Below are 17,556 nucleotides of genomic sequence, written 5' to 3' on the forward strand. Positions count from 1 at the left end.
AGTTCGAATTGTTCAAAGATAGAGCCCAAAGAAGTATTTTGAATATTAAATTATGAATAAATATTATTTTAGTAACTTTTAAAAGAGGAATATATTTTTTTAGGATATAAATAATTCAGGTGCTCTTTTATATATATTTTTTAAAATAATGCCCAACAGTTGATATGTTATAATAATAACAATTAGATGCTTGAAAAGAAGTGGAAGGTGGATGTGAGAATGGACAGATTTTATATGTAATTAATTGAATTTATTGTTTTAATGTCTTGCCTGATTTTACAAAATGCCAAATACATAAATAATTAATGATCATCTGGAATACAAGTTGAAGTACGTATATTAGTAAATTAAAAATTAAAAAAATAATGATAATATCCAAGCAAGGCTAACTATGATGATGATCATATAAAGTTTGTCTCAATCCTAACTTTTTGTAGGCATTGTCATTGAGACACAAGAATCATTAATTAAATTTTTTAATTTGTAGTTTTGCTTTTTAGGTATGTTTTTTTTTATTGCGTTTAACTATTTTAGCGTGGAATATTTAACTGTTCCTAGCGATGGAATTGATTCTTTTTTCTTTAAGCAAATAAGAAAAATTTGAAATTCGTATGATCTCCAAATGTGTGTTTGTGTAAATACAATTTAAACTCGATTCAATCTTCCATAATGTTAGAAGACAAAATAAATAAAAACTAATTTTCTTCTATTTATTTATTTAATGTTAGAAGAAAAAATAAATAAAAACTAAGTGGATGGTCCAAATAATAAATTCCGAAAAGGTTAATTTCTTTCATATATTTGCTTTGCTTCTTTGGAAGAGAGAGAGAGAGAGAGAGAGAGAGAGATGGAGGAAGCTCTGCTTGGAAACAATGGTGGCCGATCCGGCTCCGGGGAGGAGGACATGGAGGAGATTAGGAGCGTCAAGCAGTTCGCTCGGGCGTGGGCGGCGGAGAACAAGCGGCTGTGGTACTTGGCCGGCCCTTCCATCTTCACCTCCGTCTGCCGCTATTCCCTCGGCGCCACCACCCAAGTCTTTGCCGGCCACCTCACCACCCTCGAGCTCGACGCCGTCTCCACGGAGAACATGGTCATCGCCGGCCTCGCCTTTGGCATCATGGTCGTCACCGCTTGTACTTTTATTCACATTCTTTAGAATCAACGACACAATAATCCTTTGTTTTGTCCGTTGGTTTTTAGCTCATTTGGTTTTGTGCCGTTTATCTTCAACTCGTCCTTGTCTCCGCCTTTTAGGATTTACCATTGCTTTTGATTCTCTGTTTGGCAAAAATGGCAGATGGGGATGGGAAGCGCCCTGGAGACGCTCTGCGGGCAAGCCTTCGGCGCGAAGCAGCTCCACATGCTCGGCGTGTACATGCAGCGATCCTGGCTCATCCTCCTCGCCATGTCCGCTTGCCTCCTCCCCATCTACCTCTTCGCCACCCCTCTCCTCCGCCTCTTCAAGCAGGACGACGACATCGCCGTTCTCGCCGGCCGCTTCGCCATCTACATGATCCCCCAGCTGTTCGCCTACGCCCTCAACTTCCCCATCTCCAAGTTCCTGCAGGCGCAGAGCAAGGTCATGCTGATGGCCGTCGTCGCCGCCGTCGCCCTCGTCTTCCATGTGTCCTGCACCTGGCTCCTCGTCGTCCACTTCCGCCTGGGCCTCACAGGCGCCGCCGTGTCTCTCAACCTCGCCTGGTGGATCGTGGTGGGGGGCCAGTTCGCGTACATCGCCATGGGCTACTGCCCCGGTGCGTGGAATGGCTTCTGCTGGTCGGCCTTCACCGGGTTGGGCTCCTTCGCGTGGCTCTCCATCGGATCCGCCATAATGATCTGGTAGTTAAAGATCAATCAAAGAACTCAAGCCGCGATTTGCCAACGATATGGAATAATTTATCGCCGTTTCAATTCGCAGCCTCGAGTTCTGGTACTACACGTGTCTGATCGTCCTGGTTGGCCATTTGAAGAACGCTCAAATTTCAGTCGCCGCCGTATCCATCTGGTGAGAGTTTGCCGTCGCATATTTTCTACTTTACCTCCCATAGTTTTAAATATTAAAATTTGCTCCTCTTAATGTATAAAAATAAAAGAAACATCTCTTTTCACTTCGAATCTCCATATTTGCTCACCAACATCAATGGCTTCTTTTCCGATCCGTCGCAGCAACAACATCAATGGCTGGGAGTTCATGGTGTTCTTCGGCTTCAACGTAGCAATCAGGCAATTATACAAACATGCGAGCTCACTCCCCTTCCTTCGCTCTGTTTCCTTGCATTGACCGGCCAATCTGTCGTTAACGCGATATAATATATATGCAGCGTGAGGATATCGAATGAGCTGGGAGCAGGGAGGCCGCGAGCGGCCAAGTTCGCGATCCTCTGCGTCGTCATGTCGTCCTTGACGCTGGGCATCATCTTCTTCAGTTTGGTGTTGGCTTTCAGGGACGGCTACGGAGCTCCGTTCACCAACAGCCCCGAGGTGGTTCGCGCCGTCTCCAGCCTCGCCGTCGTCTTCGCCTTCACTATCCTCCTCAACAGCGTTCAGCCGGTGCTAACTGGTGCTGGTTCCAATATTCCTGCAACCTAGCTAGCTCGTTTAATTTGCTTGTTAATTAAGAGGACTCGAATGCATGTACAAGTACTGACTCGATCGACTTTGTTTGGCTTGGAAGGGGTGGCAGTTGGAGCAGGGTGGCAGTGGCTGGTGGCGTACATTAATATGGGCTGTTACTATTTCGTCGGGATCCCAATGGGATGCTTGCTGGCATTCTATTTTGATTTAGGCGTCAAGGTATGAAACTAGATTAATCAACAAGTTTTATCTGCAAATGGTCGGCGTTAAATTGGCAATGGATCATATATATGGCGAGTTTGTACGTGATTTTTCTGCGAAAGACAGCCAAATCTTTCGTCTGTAATTGTAGTTTTGAAATTTGACTTGTGCATTCTTGAATGAACGTAGGGGATGTGGAGTGGCATGCTGACTGGAGTTTGCATGCAGACTGCCATTTTAATCAGCATCACGGCGGGAACCAATTGGACAACTGAGGTAAAATCTTGTACTATACCTCTACTGACAAACAATCAAACCATGAGCATTTCACCAAAACTCACCATTCATAATGGATGTCTGCTTCGATGACTCGAATCCGTGATCGCGTGACCTCTAAGTCACACATTTAACATTAAAGCTAGCGTCTAAGTGCTTGAATACTTGTTCTAAGGCATATTTTGGCTGATAATATCGTATCTATTATGAAAAGTCGATTCTCTGTCGGAGACACCTGAACAGTGTTTTTTTGTTCCCTCATCTTGTCAGGCAATGAAAGCAGGTTCTCGAATAAGGAAGTGGGCCGGCGGGGATATTGAAACGAGGGATAATTCCGCAGTAACTGAGGGACCTGAAAGGCTTTCATAATCGTATTAATTAAATTGTGTTTCAGAGACAGTAGGTTCATTTCCCAGAAAGAAACTCAACAAGATGAGGTGTGTTAATTTCTTGTCATTATGTAACCAGGAGATTGTGGAGTTCAGTGACTAGTAAACATGCGTTTTTTTCTCTCCATCTTCACAGCCCTTCAACGAGCTGTGAAGACTAAAGATGGAAGTCATTGCTACGGCTTTTTGTCCATTTCGATCCATTTACTTAATGGATAATTTTGTATTTTCCTTTGTTTGGATCAAAATCAAGAAAAATATTTTCCATAGGATTGAACTCAAAGACAGCTTTGAGGAGTCCCTTCGAATCTAGCAAAAATATTCAGAGAGCAATACGAAAATGCTGAAACACTTGCATGCAAGAAGAAGCAAGGCTACTAGCTATCTCAATTTTTACAACTTTTTAATCTGCTTGCATTATCTTCTTTACTGGCGACTGTAAGAGTAGAGTCAAGCATATAACATGAGTTCTTGCTTCACAATATTGAATGCCATTGATACGACAACAATATTCCACTAACCTATATTCTACACCAAGGTTTGTTAATTGCCCTTCCACTGAGTTAGGGTGTTGTCAATTCAGCATAAGTTGTGATAGCAGGAATCGCAATAACGTGGCTGATAAATATGAGCATGCCTAGAAGGTATTGGTGTATTTACATCACGTAAGTGTCTTTAATTTGTTATGTGGTTAATTAGTTATTTTGGAACAAATTAAACTATTCTTTATTTGTTAGGCAATCATAACAAGTTAGTATGCGAGATCAAGTGTCAAACACTTAGATCCGACTGCGTGTGTGCCAAAGTGTAACTAATACAGGTTAAGAATATCCCAGAAATGTTAAGGAATATCATAATTTCTTATCAATTACTATAGCTACAAAGGTCCAAATACACCAATTAGAAAACTTAACTTAAACAATTAATTAGAGTTCGGGTAGCTCATGAAGGACGTCAGGACGATAAAAGATTTAATGGAAACCTCATCCACGACCTGCATAAGCTTTCTATTTTTTTAGCAAGGAAATCCAGCCAGTTAATGACAGATGTTGTAAAGCTTGTAATAAGTTAAGTTGCAGTTAATAACTAACTGAAACTTTTGCTGTAGAAGGCTTTGTTTGTATTTGCATATTTAGAAAACTAATCCATTCACTCTATTGAGGTCTCGAGCTCTCTACAAAAAACGGACCACTTGGGATAAGCTTATCGAGACAGGAAATCATCTGCTGTCAGGCTTCAGAAATATGTGAACAATTTAAATGTTACAGATCCAAAACTATTTGGATCACATGGTCTTGTTCCTTCAGTTTCTATACTTTCATGTGAAGAAATGTTGTTGTTTTTTTTTAATTTCCTTTTTGTGAGTTTTCATTTCAGATTTCATTGTTATTACCGTATATTTTAATTGGTCGAGAAGATTTTCTCGATTCTTGTAGGCAGGGAAGTGAAGCAATTTGTTTAACCCCAACAGTGGGATCCTTGCAACGCTGAGAGACGACTACATTAATTATTACATGATTCTGGATCAAACATCAGATACAAGAAGTCTCTCTTCTATCTCGGCTAACGAGCTGCTTTCTCTTTTAAAGTGATGTCGAACAAGATAAAAATTATTTTACGAAATAAACTCAAAATTTCTTTAAAAAATCCTAATAAATAATTTTTTAAACAGATTTAAAATATTAAAAATCTCAAACAGATTTAAAATTCTAAAATAAAAGGTAGAAATTATAAATAAAAATAAAAATTATTTACGGTTTCGAGTTTTACAAATTTCACACAAGTATTAATTCATCAAATATACAGTACAGTGGATCGGTGTCCTCTTCCCCATCAATCCACAAGGAGACGATCGATCGAGGAACCATGTGCAGCGGCACATGCCATGCATATGCTGTTCGCAGTTAATAATTAATATTCCAGCGAACGGGAGGCCAAGCTTTGCCTTCTCCATGAACAGAGCTGCGATGAGATGAGATCCACAGCACAACAATATAATTAATTTTGAACCGCACCCCACACGACATGCGTCTGCCTCACACTGCATGGCCACCGCCATCGTCTCTGACCTTGCATTCCTTAATTATTGCCACCCTCCCCTCCTCCTCCTCCTCCTCCTCCTCCTCCTCATGATTGTATAAATCATATTCTGTTATATCACATTCAGTGCGTGTTCAGGCAAATGGAGCGGAGTACTGCTGTGTTTGCTCTGTTGATTATGGATTTGATGGTAAGCTACGAGTTCGCCGGCGCCGACGCCTTCACGGCCTCAGGGTGGACCAAGGCCAGCGCGACGTTCTATGGCGGAAGTGATGCCTCCGGAACGATGGGTACAAATTTAGTATTTACTCGATCGGAACAATCCTTGATTCTTCAATATATATATATTAACTGTGAGTTGTAATTTACGTAGGCGGAGCTTGTGGGTACGGCAACCTGTACACGACGGGATACGGTACCCGGACGGCGGCGCTGAGCACGCCTCTGTTCGACGGAGGAGCGTCGTGCGGGCGGTGCTATAAGATCATTTGCGACCACAAGGCGGACCCGCAGTGGTGCCTCTCCGGCGTCTCCGTCACCGTCACTGCTACCAACTTCTGCCCGCCCAACTACGCCCTCCCCAACGACGATGGCGGCTGGTGCAACCCCCCAAGGCAGCACTTCGATATGGCCCAGCCCGCCTGGGAGAAGATCGGCATCTACCGTGCCGGTATCGTCCCAGTCCTCTTCCAAAGGTAGTCATCGATCGATCAATTTCCATGCATTGTTCATTGATGATTGATTTCATTTCCTAACGAAACAATCGCGATCAAAGCAGAGTACCCTGCAAGAAACACGGAGGCGTCCGGTTCACCATCAACGGGCACGACTACTTCGAGCTGGTGCTGGTCAGTAACGTCGCCGGCGCCGGGTCGGTCCAGTCCATCGCCGTGAAGGGATCCAAGACCGGGTGGCTGCCGATGTCCAGGAACTGGGGCGCAAACTGGCAGTCCAACGCCCACCTCAACGGCCAGTCTCTGTCCTTCAAGGTCACCGTCACCGACGGCCAGACTCTCGTCTTCGCCGACATCGTGCCGGCCAACTGGGCGTTCGGCCAGACCTACTCCAGCCACTTGCAGTTTAACTGAAGAAGAAAAAGAAGAAGAAGAAGAAGCTGATATATCCGTGAAAAATTCAACTTTTGGCTGAGGCATGCTAACTACTTTGCCAAAGTTGCCCGCCATCATCGATCTCCGTTTTGAATCACAGCTGTAATTATTTAAGGATTAAGATTCAAGTATGTCTGTTAAGAAAAAACCCAAAAAAATATGAAAAACTGGAATTTTCATTGTCATAACTCAGAATCTTTGTTTTAACTCTGATCTATCATAGCCTGATAAAAGGCTACCCTATTCTAAATAGATTACAAAGCCAAGCCAAACATGAACCAGGATTCGCGCATCCCTGCTTGCTTAATTTATTTATTTAATTATAATATACAATAAATAGAAGACAGGCCAGGGAATCCTTTTATATTAGATTTCTACCAATCATTAGTGACTCTCTCCTGGTGGGCATTGATCACGCACTGTATCTAAAGGTAGCATCTTCATAGCCCTCACATAAAAAAGCTGCAGGACTGATGCCATCGTCAATTAATTGCATGCAAATTAAAAAGTACACAGTCACACAATCTAATTTCACGTCTGCTTTAACCTCTCTCTCTGTTCTCCTTGATTACTGTGTATCTTTCCTTGTGCCATTAAGCACCAACGAGACTCGCCTTCGGCCGACCTTTCGCTGCTAAGTTCGTACGGCAATTAGCCATCAAGGGAAGCAGCACAGCCTAAGCAGCAGCTTTAGTGGATTAAAGCCCTTTGTACTGCTCTGCTCTTGGTAATTACTGATTAGTCTTTGGTCCATGAGCATAGGATCTTCTATATTTATGATATCTGGTTGTGCGCTTTGGATGAGAGGGTATGGAGATGAGGTCAAGGAAGAAGAAGCCTTCATGGTGCAGGGAGCTTATCTGCAATGAGATAGTGAAGAAAGAAAAGAAATATTGTTGGTAGTGTTTCTCAAGGCCGGTCAATGGGCTCCCTTCCAACATTCCAAAGTGTTTCTTCTTTTATCTTTGCCCTTGCATGTTTTTCATTTAGTTTGATCTACGTTAAAGCCATACAGGTGAACTGTGATGCTTGTTCATCTCTGTATTAATAAAAAATTAGCATAAGGAAGTATTAGATTCTAGTTTATGCCAGACTGTATCTTTGGGTGCTCTGTTTTTCTTAGCAATTTAAAGATCTTCTTACTGTAAAATGCTTTTTTGATTATTACATAAAAATTTCAGAGGGGTTCACAGGTAACAGAGAAAAATAAGCTAGCAACAGCCTTTATAGGAAGTCGAACGACTTACATTGTGGTTAGTCCACGTGTTGGGAGAATCCATCACCTTGGCAGTCATTCTTCACCACCCACCCATGGATCCATGGGCGGAACTCCAACAAATCTTAGAACAACCATTGTTGGAAAAGAAAGAAAAATCATCTCGATGCGATCTCTGTTGTGGAAAGCACTCTGACTTCCTGATCCCATCCTACCCAATTCCTTCGACGCCTTTGGAGGAATCCACTTCAAAGAACCTAAACTAATACCGACCGCCAAAGATCCTTCCTTCGAATCCGAATAACGCAAATGAATCAGGCAACGAAGTAATCAGAATCATAGACAACTCTGATTGTCAAGGAATCTCAAAACCCCTGCGGGATCAAGAACAGCTCGACTCTTAACGTTTATCCGATGCCGAGAACGACGCAAAAACATCAAGAAGCGACGAGGATGAGGAAATGGTGGGGAGGTTGTTCCTGAGTAGCCTATGTTTCCCACCGCCATTATTGGCCATTGGGAGTGGGGTGAAGCCATGGGTGCGCCTTAAATTATTCAATATGAACTCTCAATCCTTGCATTCGAATGTTAAAATGCAACCATTCATAATTGATTTGAATAGGTACAACTAGAACTTGTAATATCGACCAATATCAAGTCGTCAACCACCTTGTCATTAACTTTAGCTTAATTACTATAAATCTACAGAGCAAGACATGACTCCTCTATTCTCAAGCCATGGCCAACACCCTTCATCTCATTCTATTAACTTCCATCACGACCCTCGTCTTGTCTCTTTCCGCTCAAATCGGCGTCCAAGCCACAGAGTACGCCGTCGGTGACACCGACGGGTGGGAAACCGGCACCAACTTCCTCCGCTGGTCTCAGAATCACAACTTCACCGTTGGCGATGTTTTAGGTGACACCGCGCGCGATCAGCATCTCGATCGATGTTTATTTTTTTTGTCTTAATCTTGATTTTCTTTTCAGTGTTCAATTATGTGCCAGTGCAGCACAACGTGTATCAGGTGACGGAAAAGACGTACAGATCTTGTAACTGTAGCTCCGGCGTGCTTAAGGTGTACGGCAGTGGTCGCGACCGGGTGACACTGGCGGAGGCGACGAGTTATTGGTTCCTATGCGGCGTGGAGGGCCACTGCCTAGGAGGAATGAGGATGGTTATCAGCGTGGCCGCCTACGGGAGTCTCGCTTATGCGCCGGCGCCGGCACCGGAGGAGCGGGGCAGTTGGGGCGGCGGAGGGCGGGTGGTGGTGCGGCGGTGGGTGTTAATTTGTTGTCTGGTATTAATGATGGTGTGGGATCCGTAAGGTTGGGAGTTAGACTGGGTCTGTGTGGGTGTGGACCCCTTGCCAGATGTCGAATTTAATTTGATGGGTAATCTATTTTATTTTATTTTTGTTATCTATTGAGAATATAGTTGACTTCTGGTTGAAGATTAACATAAACGGATTAGCGAAGGATTCCGATTAACAATCGATTCTACACGAATATTACAAAAGTTATTTATTATCATAATAAATAAATAAAATATTTGCTTAAATTTAATAAAAGCTTATTTTTAATAAAATAAAAGTGCATATTATAATTAATAGAAATATATAAAATTAAAATTGTTTTTATTTGACACAGCGAGAGCCGCGCGCGAGCGTCTCCTTCGCCGGTGCTGGTCTCATATCTCCGGCGTCGGCTATGCTTTCCACTCGTCTTCGTAAGCGTATCCTGGCTTTAAGCTGCTGCCACTTCCGCCCTCAGGAGAGTTCCAGTACAGTGGAAGGTTGATTTTGGCCTGAAAAAGAGACAGTTTGGAACTTTCGGCTGGACGAGGCGCGAGGACCGATTTCTAGCTTGTGCTATCCAAGACCAGAAAATGCTTCTCGAAACCGCCTTCGGTGAGCTCTGCCTTCACTCTACTGCTTTTGGCAAAACGATGCGATTTCGATCTTTTCCCTGCGTGTTGGCTTGTTCGCATTTGTCTGATTAGGGTTCCGTTTTCACGGCATCTCGATCGATACAAAATTGTTCCATTCATTAGTTTCGGGATGTTTCTCCCAAAGACCTTAGGGAAGAGAAACAGGAATAGGGATCATGTTAGAAACTAGAACCATTGCGCTGCGAATTGAAGCAGGGATGACACCTTTGTGGACAGAATGGAAACAGGAGGGCACACTATGGTATTTGCCTGTTTTTGGTTCCCACCGTGGAGACCTTGACAAACCGCAGGGTTATAAGTTGGGAGATTCTGAAAAGTTATCTTAACAAAATAGTATGCTGTTACCTTTGCGGCGTGGAATGCTCCAGGCCGTGCCTTCAGACACCTTGACCTGCTGCGGCACCAGTTTTCAGCATGCCAACAGAGGTTCGCTCTCTTTGTAGGTCCATGGATTACTCGGTAGGCATTTTTGTGGAGGAGCATTATGAATTACTGTTGATCATATAAGCTTCAAGATTATGGACCTTATAATCTTTGTATCAGAAGATCCTCTATATTATACCTCACTTATACTACTCGAGCCTGCCAAATGCCCCTTTCATTGTTCATCAAGCACAAGTGAAATAGTGTTTCCGGTGGATTACATGCAATTCTTGCTATCTCGGTGATTATATTATATTTAAACTTTAATTTGATTACAAGTTTCCTCTTAGCAATTCATTCATATGCCTATCTTGCTTGTACAATAACAAAACATGGATGATTAGGGAGAGTTTACTATCTCCTTTTGGAGGTTTCATCAAGCGAGTATTTTTTTTCTGTTTGTAATTTTATATATATTTTTCTTTGTAGGTGATATTATGCTGACTGAATAGTGCAAATAGAATAATAAACTCAAACCTTGAATTCTGGCAAATAGTAGAAACTAAGGCATTGTTGTCTTTAAAGGATGAAAAATTGCAAATATTTTTTGGTTAAAGGATGAATTGAAAATATGGATGACAGAAAAATGAAAAATGAGAGGAAGGTCATGAATGAATGCTGATGGGAAAGTCTTGAAAAACCGTTCCGGTAAATTCTTGCAGAACAAAAATTTCTCGGAACGATCTCAAGTTGTCCGACGCGTTTAGATCGTTGGACTCTTGTGTTTGGTTTACATGATCCAATATAAAAACATAATTTAATTAAAGCGGAAACATTAAATTATACATTTCTTCCAACGTTTCGGAAGGACGAAGTTTGTACCCGAAGACCTCTTGATCTTCTGCCGTATTCCTCTCCTCTTCTCGAGCGTTGTGTGGGCAACGATCCTTCGAGAATATCTCCACCAGAAATCTCCCTCCGATGGCTACCAAGCTTTCCTCCCGGAGAGAAGAAAAGAAGAAGAAGAAGAGGCTAAGAGGGTTGGCTTGCCGAGAGAGTCTTGGCCACCACCACAAGATTTTTGTTTATTTTTCAAAACCAAGTCTTGCCCTTCTTTTATAGCCTAGCCATCCCTTATTTATGGTATAATTAGAGCTATAAACATGGCATAATTGTTCCATAATTATGGTATGATTTGATTCAATCAAATCGGAGAGATTTGGAATAATTCCGGAAGTTACCAAAACGAACCCAGGCCTTTAATCGATCAAGAAATCGATTAAACTCCGTAACTTCTTCTCATTAACACATGTAATCGATCAGTTGATCGATTACAAGTCTGGTAATCGATCAGCTGATCGATTACCAGTCGTTCTGTCCGGAGGCTTGGTAATCGATCAGCTGATCGATTACCAAGGTGTGTAGCTGATCGATTACACCTCCTTGCATGAGCTCGAATGCCTGGTTTCTTCACGAATTCTTCCACGGTGGACTTGAGGATTCCCAGAGGCTACAACAGGGACCTAGAGGAGGAATTGGTTTTGACTTTATGATGAGCCAAGGCTTCCCGTGTTCGCCCCGAACACACAACCTTAGTTCATCAATAATAACTCATACCACTAAAGAGTTATTATCGAACTACCGCACCAATCCCATATTACAATATGAGCTCCTTCTTTCTATCAGTACATTAGTCTCCCTGTGTTTAAGATATCGTATGTCCGTCAATTAAAATGAGTTACTGACAACTCGTATTTAATCGACATCTATTCCAAGAGTAGTACCACTCAACCTTATTATCATGGTGCAGGGTTTACATGATAATCCTTATGAGCTCCTCAAGGGGACATCATCAACCTAGATTATAGGACACAGTTTTCTTCTATAATCAACAACACACCATGTACATAATACTACTTCCCAACTCATCGGGTCTATTGATCTATCGATCTAAATCTCACCCTTTGATGAATTAAAGAAGTACATATTAAGCACACGTGTTTGTTATTATATCGGGATTAAGAGCATGTACATCTATAGTAACAGAGGTTTAGTTCGATTATATAGTCAGTATAAATCGAACAATCCTCAGATGGTCCTGCTCAATACACACTAAGTATACTAATGTAATTCTATAGTCAAGACAGACTAAGACCAAATTACACTACAACCACTCCGATGGTTTGTCCAATCCATCTTGGTTGTGAACACTATTTATAATCTATAAGGGACTGATAACATGGTCTTCTGTGTGTGACTCCGCACACCATGCTTATCTTCAATATAGATTAAATGGACACTTGCATAATATTGACCAACTGTGATTCTTATTTCAGAATATTTATTTACATAGTTAGGATTCTGGTATACATCCCAACAATGCATCCCTCGACTTTTTTCCCCCTTTAACGGATGAATAGTGTTTCAGATTCAACAAGTTCTAATAAATTTGTTGCTCGATTTTGCAGATGAGTTAGTAAGGAAAATAGCATTATCTTAAAACTATGGTGTGATCAATCATAGTTCATTGTAGAGTAGAGTGTTGGACAATTAGGAAAATATCATGTACAAAAAATAGTATAGCAAAGTACTAGCTCCAATAAATGATAAAATGAGATAAAATAAGTTAAGATGATAAATAGATGTTCAAATAGAAGATGAATCAGAGTATGAAAAATAAGGGGACCACTGAAAATTTTAGTTGATGTGATTAAACTGATTTAAGAGACATGCTCTAGCAAAATGGTCTTATATAGAGCTCAATGAAGGGACAAGATTTAAGCAACCAACCACAAATAATAGTGACTAACAACGTGACTTGTTGATATTGGCATTCTTCCTGGAAATTGGAATACCTTGTGCAGTAGATTATATTTCTCTCATCAAAATAACTGTGCTTTAATCAAACTCACCCTGTTGTATGGAAGTTGATTGTGCCTTTCTTGTTATTTGTTATTCGTAATATGATTTCCTTTTATTATGTTTGTTTTGAAAGCTATATTTGATGAAGGGTAGGTTTTGTTCTTGAATATCGACATGGACTGTTACTAACATGCATCTATACTATTGGTGGTGGGTACAACGTGGAATTACCTCTGCTTTTTATTTTTTGAATGCATTTATTTTCTTTTTTTGTTCTGTATTATAACTAGAACAAGCTTCCAAGGTTTCCTGCATGATTTGGAGAAATTCAAGTTCTTTCTATTAGCTTTTCTTATGAAACTTAATCTGTAGGGCCCGTATCCTTAGCATCTGCATCAGCGCACACCTTTGCAACTTCTTTTGTCTCTCTCTCTTATTCTGAAGTTTCATGAATCTGCTAGCTCATTATCGTAGTCTGTAGTGAAATAGTAGAAAGCACAGGAAGGATGGAGGCAATCTAATGCAACCATCTAGCTTTTATCTCGTGTAATTTTTTTTCCTCATTCATGCTTGCAAATCACTCCCCCTTACATGATCGTAGGAGGCACATATGTATGCTTCGTGCAGCCTTTCTTCTCACTTTTGTTATTATTTTCTATGACATCTAGTTGTGCCAGAATAATCTGAAAAAAAAACAAAATCAAGTGCTACTTTCGTGGTGATTTGAGCGGATAGATTCGATGTGTTTGTGAAACCTGGAATACTTTTGCTATTTTAACTTTTTGACCAGTGTTACTATGGAATCAACTGAGCCATTGTACCTTTTTTGTTCCATAGAAGGATATTTATAAAGGTCACGTTGTAGCATGAATGTTCCACTATTTATTTGCTGCACTTTCAGTTATATTGAAGGCCTGAAAGTTATCGTAGATCATCATTATTATTCAATTTTGTTCCATAGTAGCTGCTTGTTGAAGTGAAATGCTTTTGTGAGCGAATGAATTCTGTTTTCAAGCCTGAATATGATAATTTTCTACAAGTTAGGTGCTTTACTGAGTTGAACCTGTCTTTGTTGTCTGCTGTGCTTATGGATATCAATGAATTTATGGCAGTGTTATATGACTAGACTAAATAGTCTATTTGCAACATTGTTGCTGCAAAAAAGGTGCCCCTCCACTGTTCGCCTAAGGCTTTATGAAAGGGAGGTAAACGTTGCAACATGAATATTAAGTGAGTTGTCGAATTTTAAATGCTAAATATACTTTTTTTTAAAAGGCATGCTCAATACTGAAATGCAGATTTGAGAAGTCAGGATTTGGTAGTAAAATAAATTTTGCAGTAGAATTATGGTTTCAGTTAATTGCATTCGACGAGACTTCATATCTCTGTCTCGTAGGGCACTGGTTCTGTTGCAAATAACTTTCCACTCGAAGTTGTAATTGAGTTCTATTGTTTGGGATAAGGTTTGGTTGTCATGTCGAGTCATGCAGATAGTCATGTGATTCTAGATTTTATTTGCTTTTTATTATTAATAATAACAATAGTTTAGAATGACTAGGAGATAAGTTGTGAGTACACATGTCACATCCTGACAGAAGGTCCAGGTTCGTGTCACATCAAAGACCAACAACTAAATCCGTACAATAATTCAAGAAGATGATATCTAATGATATCTAGTTTGACTAATTTAACACCTACTTTGGTTGGATTAGAGCTCTAAGTCAGGCTTACGCATTCAATTAGGATCCTGTTTGTTTTGTGATCACAAACTATGACTCTGATATCTTTAACAAGAACCTTGGGTAGCATACCTAGCATACAATTTTGATCATATTCCATCTTGTGCATGCACAGTGGACAACAGCGTACGGTTCACTGTTCATCCATCTCCCTTTCAGAAAGCTGCTCCCTTGTCTGCGCAAAACCATGACAAGTAGAAGAGAGCTAGTAGGCATCGCAGATTCTCAGTGGTCACATCTCAACTCCTTCCTTCTCCCTTCTCCCTTTACCCTTTCCCTTTCCCTTACCCTTTCCCTCCACACACAAAGCTCGAGACCTGTTCATATTTGGAATGCCCTGCCCTTCTTTGACTCTTCTTCTGACCAGAGTCCTGAAGCACCCGACCATCTCCGAAAATTAGAATTGTGTGCGCATCATTATATTAGGTTTACTCCATAGTTAAGATGATCGAAAACTTAATCCCACGAGTCACCAACTCACTGGTTGATTCATTGGTCGACTTATTAGACCAACCCAAATTAGTCAGTATACTTGTATATTTATTATTTATCTGTTTGCCAAACTACTATGTATGCATAGACCAATGTGAAAAAAGAATTATTTTTATTGGCACAAAAACTAAGTATTGACATGTAAACTAGAATAATCCACTTGTAATTATATTTTAAATGGAGAAGTTTAAGTGTTTGTTATTAGGTCAGGTAAATAATACAAAAAATTAATCATTTTTCTATGGTAGATTTAATGAGCATTTTTGGCACAAATTATATATCAAAACTAGACTAGTTAGTTAATTTTTTGTGTTAACTGACTTGACTCAATTTTTATGATATTGTGAAAAATCAGCTAGTTGAATCGATTTTTAGCTTGCAAAATCTAATCTGTGAGAAGCCCGAGAAGTATCTAATTCCGGTTTTTCTTTGGTTCGACCTGCTGTTCAGTCCTTGGAATCTATTTACTTGGTTGTAGCACCAATGGCAAGCCACTGAAAGAGCCTTCTTCTCCAATTGGACTCTCTCTATGTTATGAGAACTGAATCAGATAAATTGGTTCAATCAGTCAAAATAGGAATTCAGTCCGATCTAATTATAATTGTGTGGGCACCTTCCTGGTTTTGTCGAACGGTCAATCACGGTGTCAGTGCATCTTATTAGACTGTTGATCACCAGTATTTAAATAGATAAAAGGGTGTCTGCTGCAGAAACAATATTTACTCACGACGCAATAAGCTGGAATGCAATTTCCTGCTAAACAGGCGGTTGACCCAGCTGCCGAATCATATAAAGATGGCGAAATCTTCCAGCAATAAGAATCCGGCCAAGCGGGAGAAGCAAGGAGTTAACTCTAGTTTGCCACAGTGCACTTGATGCTTTTTACTACCAAATTTAATTTGCTTCTGTGGCCGACATAAACAGAGCATGAGCTGGTGACTTCTCCAACATTACGTTGCAAATTTATTGATTTGCTCACACCAACTGATGTACAGGTGGAAGAGGAAGTGGAGGAAGCAGATGGAGGAGCTGTGGAAAGACATGGGCTTGAGCATAACCCTCCACCAAGACATTCCACCAGCACCCTTGTTCTGCTCCTTCCATCACAATGTAAACTCCACCACCACCACCACCACCACCACCACTTTAGGAGGCGTCCTCTTCCAAGACTTGCTTGCAGGAGTCTCCATGGAGCCATCCCCTCTTGTTTCACTTGTCGCAGATGGTGCTTTCTCTGTCCTCTCCGGTGCTGGGTTTGAGTCCAGCAAGAGGCAATTGCCGGATCCGAGCGTGGACTCCCGGGAGAGAAGGAAGAAGAGGATGATCAAGAACCGGGAGTCTGCTGCTCGATCTAGAGCTAGGAAACAGGTCCTTTCCCGATCCCTTTCTGTTGTTTTATTAGTCATAGACTTCAACTTGAGCATTTGCCAATGAGGTGAGACAGGCCTACACAAATGAGCTTGAGAAAGAAGTCGATCGCTTGCTGAACGAGAACCGCATGCTAAAGAGACAACATGAGCTGGTAAATTCATCCTTTATACCATTTTGTCAACATCAATTCTTTTGTTAATTTATCAGCTTATCATTTAGCTGCGTTTGGAAATGGCTGCTCAAAATTTGAAAACGCCTTGCAAACGCAAACTGTATAGAACTTTGACGGCTCCATTTTGAGTGAGAGGACTAATCAAGGTTTGTTCACAAGTATGATGATCTTTGCCTGGGCTTGCAAATAGTTTGAACAAGGATGTCACTTGTTTTCTTTTTGGTGTACAAACAGTATGATGTTTTGTTTTTTGTCTTCGTTAGTATTGTATGATTAGGTTTCCTTGTAGATTTGTAAACAAATGTTAATTACTTTGTGTATTTGTGATGTTTTATGAGCTCTTTTTTGCTTGTAAATGAGAACATGTTGTAACTTGCTCTTATAAAGGTTGTTGTCTTCTTCTTTCATCTTTCATTACAATCTTTATTCAGTAACTTAAACCCATCTTAAATAGTTGGGGAAGTTTTAGGCATTATCGTTGGATAACAAAATTTTATATTTTTAGTTTTACAGTTTTCTGTACCATTCACCTCTAATATTAGCGGGTAGGTATTAAATTTTATTTTTTTTAAATAGAAGATTTATTAATTATTTTTAAAAATCAAACAATATCTTCCTTTACTCCTATACTAGTAGATTTTACTATCTTTTTTAAGGTGGGACTCTCACAACTTTTATTTATTTCTATGGTGTATCACACACACAAAAAATGTCTCTTCTTTATCTATATTTTTATTAGTCCATGTCATTTATTTATTTTTTATTCATTTACATATGATAGAAATAATAAAATATTTTTTT

General features: G+C 40.5%; 3 protein-coding genes across 4 annotated transcripts; all 3 read left to right on the forward strand.

Moving 5' to 3' along the window:
- Positions 1–829: 829 nt before the first annotated feature.
- LOC141837507 (protein DETOXIFICATION 33-like) lies at positions 830–6,732 on the forward strand. The gene is made up of 11 exons (XM_074724890.1): positions 830–1,120; positions 1,298–1,839; positions 1,919–2,005; positions 2,167–2,223; positions 2,322–2,560; positions 2,675–2,793; positions 2,965–3,051; positions 3,322–3,410; positions 5,619–5,770; positions 5,854–6,175; positions 6,259–6,732. Exons 1-11 carry the CDS (start codon positions 848–850, stop codon positions 6,566–6,568), a joined length of 2,277 nt encoding a protein of 758 aa, XP_074580991.1. The 5' UTR covers positions 830–847; the 3' UTR covers positions 6,569–6,732.
- Positions 6,733–8,543: 1,811 nt separating this feature from the next.
- Positions 8,544–9,231, forward strand: LOC141837508 (basic blue protein-like). The gene is made up of 2 exons (XM_074724891.1): positions 8,544–8,724; positions 8,796–9,231. Exons 1-2 carry the CDS (start codon positions 8,544–8,546, stop codon positions 9,131–9,133), a joined length of 519 nt encoding a protein of 172 aa, XP_074580992.1. The 3' UTR covers positions 9,134–9,231.
- Positions 9,232–16,057: 6,826 nt separating this feature from the next.
- Positions 16,058–17,162, forward strand: LOC141841712 (bZIP transcription factor 27-like). Of its 2 annotated transcripts, XM_074729896.1 has the most exons (4): positions 16,058–16,147; positions 16,208–16,580; positions 16,657–16,734; positions 16,803–17,162. In XM_074729896.1, exons 1-4 carry the CDS (start codon positions 16,140–16,142, stop codon positions 16,881–16,883), a joined length of 540 nt encoding a protein of 179 aa, XP_074585997.1. In that variant the 5' UTR covers positions 16,058–16,139; the 3' UTR covers positions 16,884–17,162. The 2 variants fall into 2 exon arrangements, with proteins under 2 accessions (XP_074585997.1, XP_074585996.1); XM_074729895.1 differs by having other exon boundaries at positions 16,085–16,580.
- The last annotated feature ends 394 nt before the right edge of the window (positions 17,163–17,556 follow it).

The sequence above is a fragment of the Curcuma longa genome, chromosome 11, assembly GCF_044706935.1.
Source record: "Curcuma longa cultivar G26 ecotype Majalengka, Jawa Barat chromosome 11, ITB_CL_G26_1.1, whole genome shotgun sequence".
Classification (NCBI taxonomy): Eukaryota; Viridiplantae; Streptophyta; class Magnoliopsida; order Zingiberales; family Zingiberaceae; genus Curcuma; species Curcuma longa.

Bases quoted from the DNA above. Each gene is read 5' to 3' on its own strand.
- LOC141837508 (XM_074724891.1), top strand. From the start codon at position 8,544: ATGGCCAACACCCTTCATCTCATTCTATTAACTTCCATCACGACCCTC. The intron at 8,725-8,795 runs GTGACACCGCGC...TTTTCTTTTCAG, and splicing joins CACCGTTGGCGATGTTTTAG to TGTTCAATTATGTGCCAGTG.
- LOC141841712 (XM_074729896.1), top strand. The intron at 16,581-16,656 runs GTCCTTTCCCGA...GAGGTGAGACAG, and splicing joins GATCTAGAGCTAGGAAACAG to GCCTACACAAATGAGCTTGA. The intron at 16,735-16,802 runs GTAAATTCATCC...CTTATCATTTAG, and splicing joins TAAAGAGACAACATGAGCTG to CTGCGTTTGGAAATGGCTGC.
- LOC141837507 (XM_074724890.1), top strand. From the start codon at position 848: ATGGAGGAAGCTCTGCTTGGAAACAATGGTGGCCGATCCGGCTCCGGG. The intron at 2,224-2,321 runs GCAATTATACAA...ATATATATGCAG, and splicing joins GGCTTCAACGTAGCAATCAG to CGTGAGGATATCGAATGAGC. The intron at 3,052-3,321 runs GTAAAATCTTGT...TCATCTTGTCAG, and splicing joins GAACCAATTGGACAACTGAG to GCAATGAAAGCAGGTTCTCG.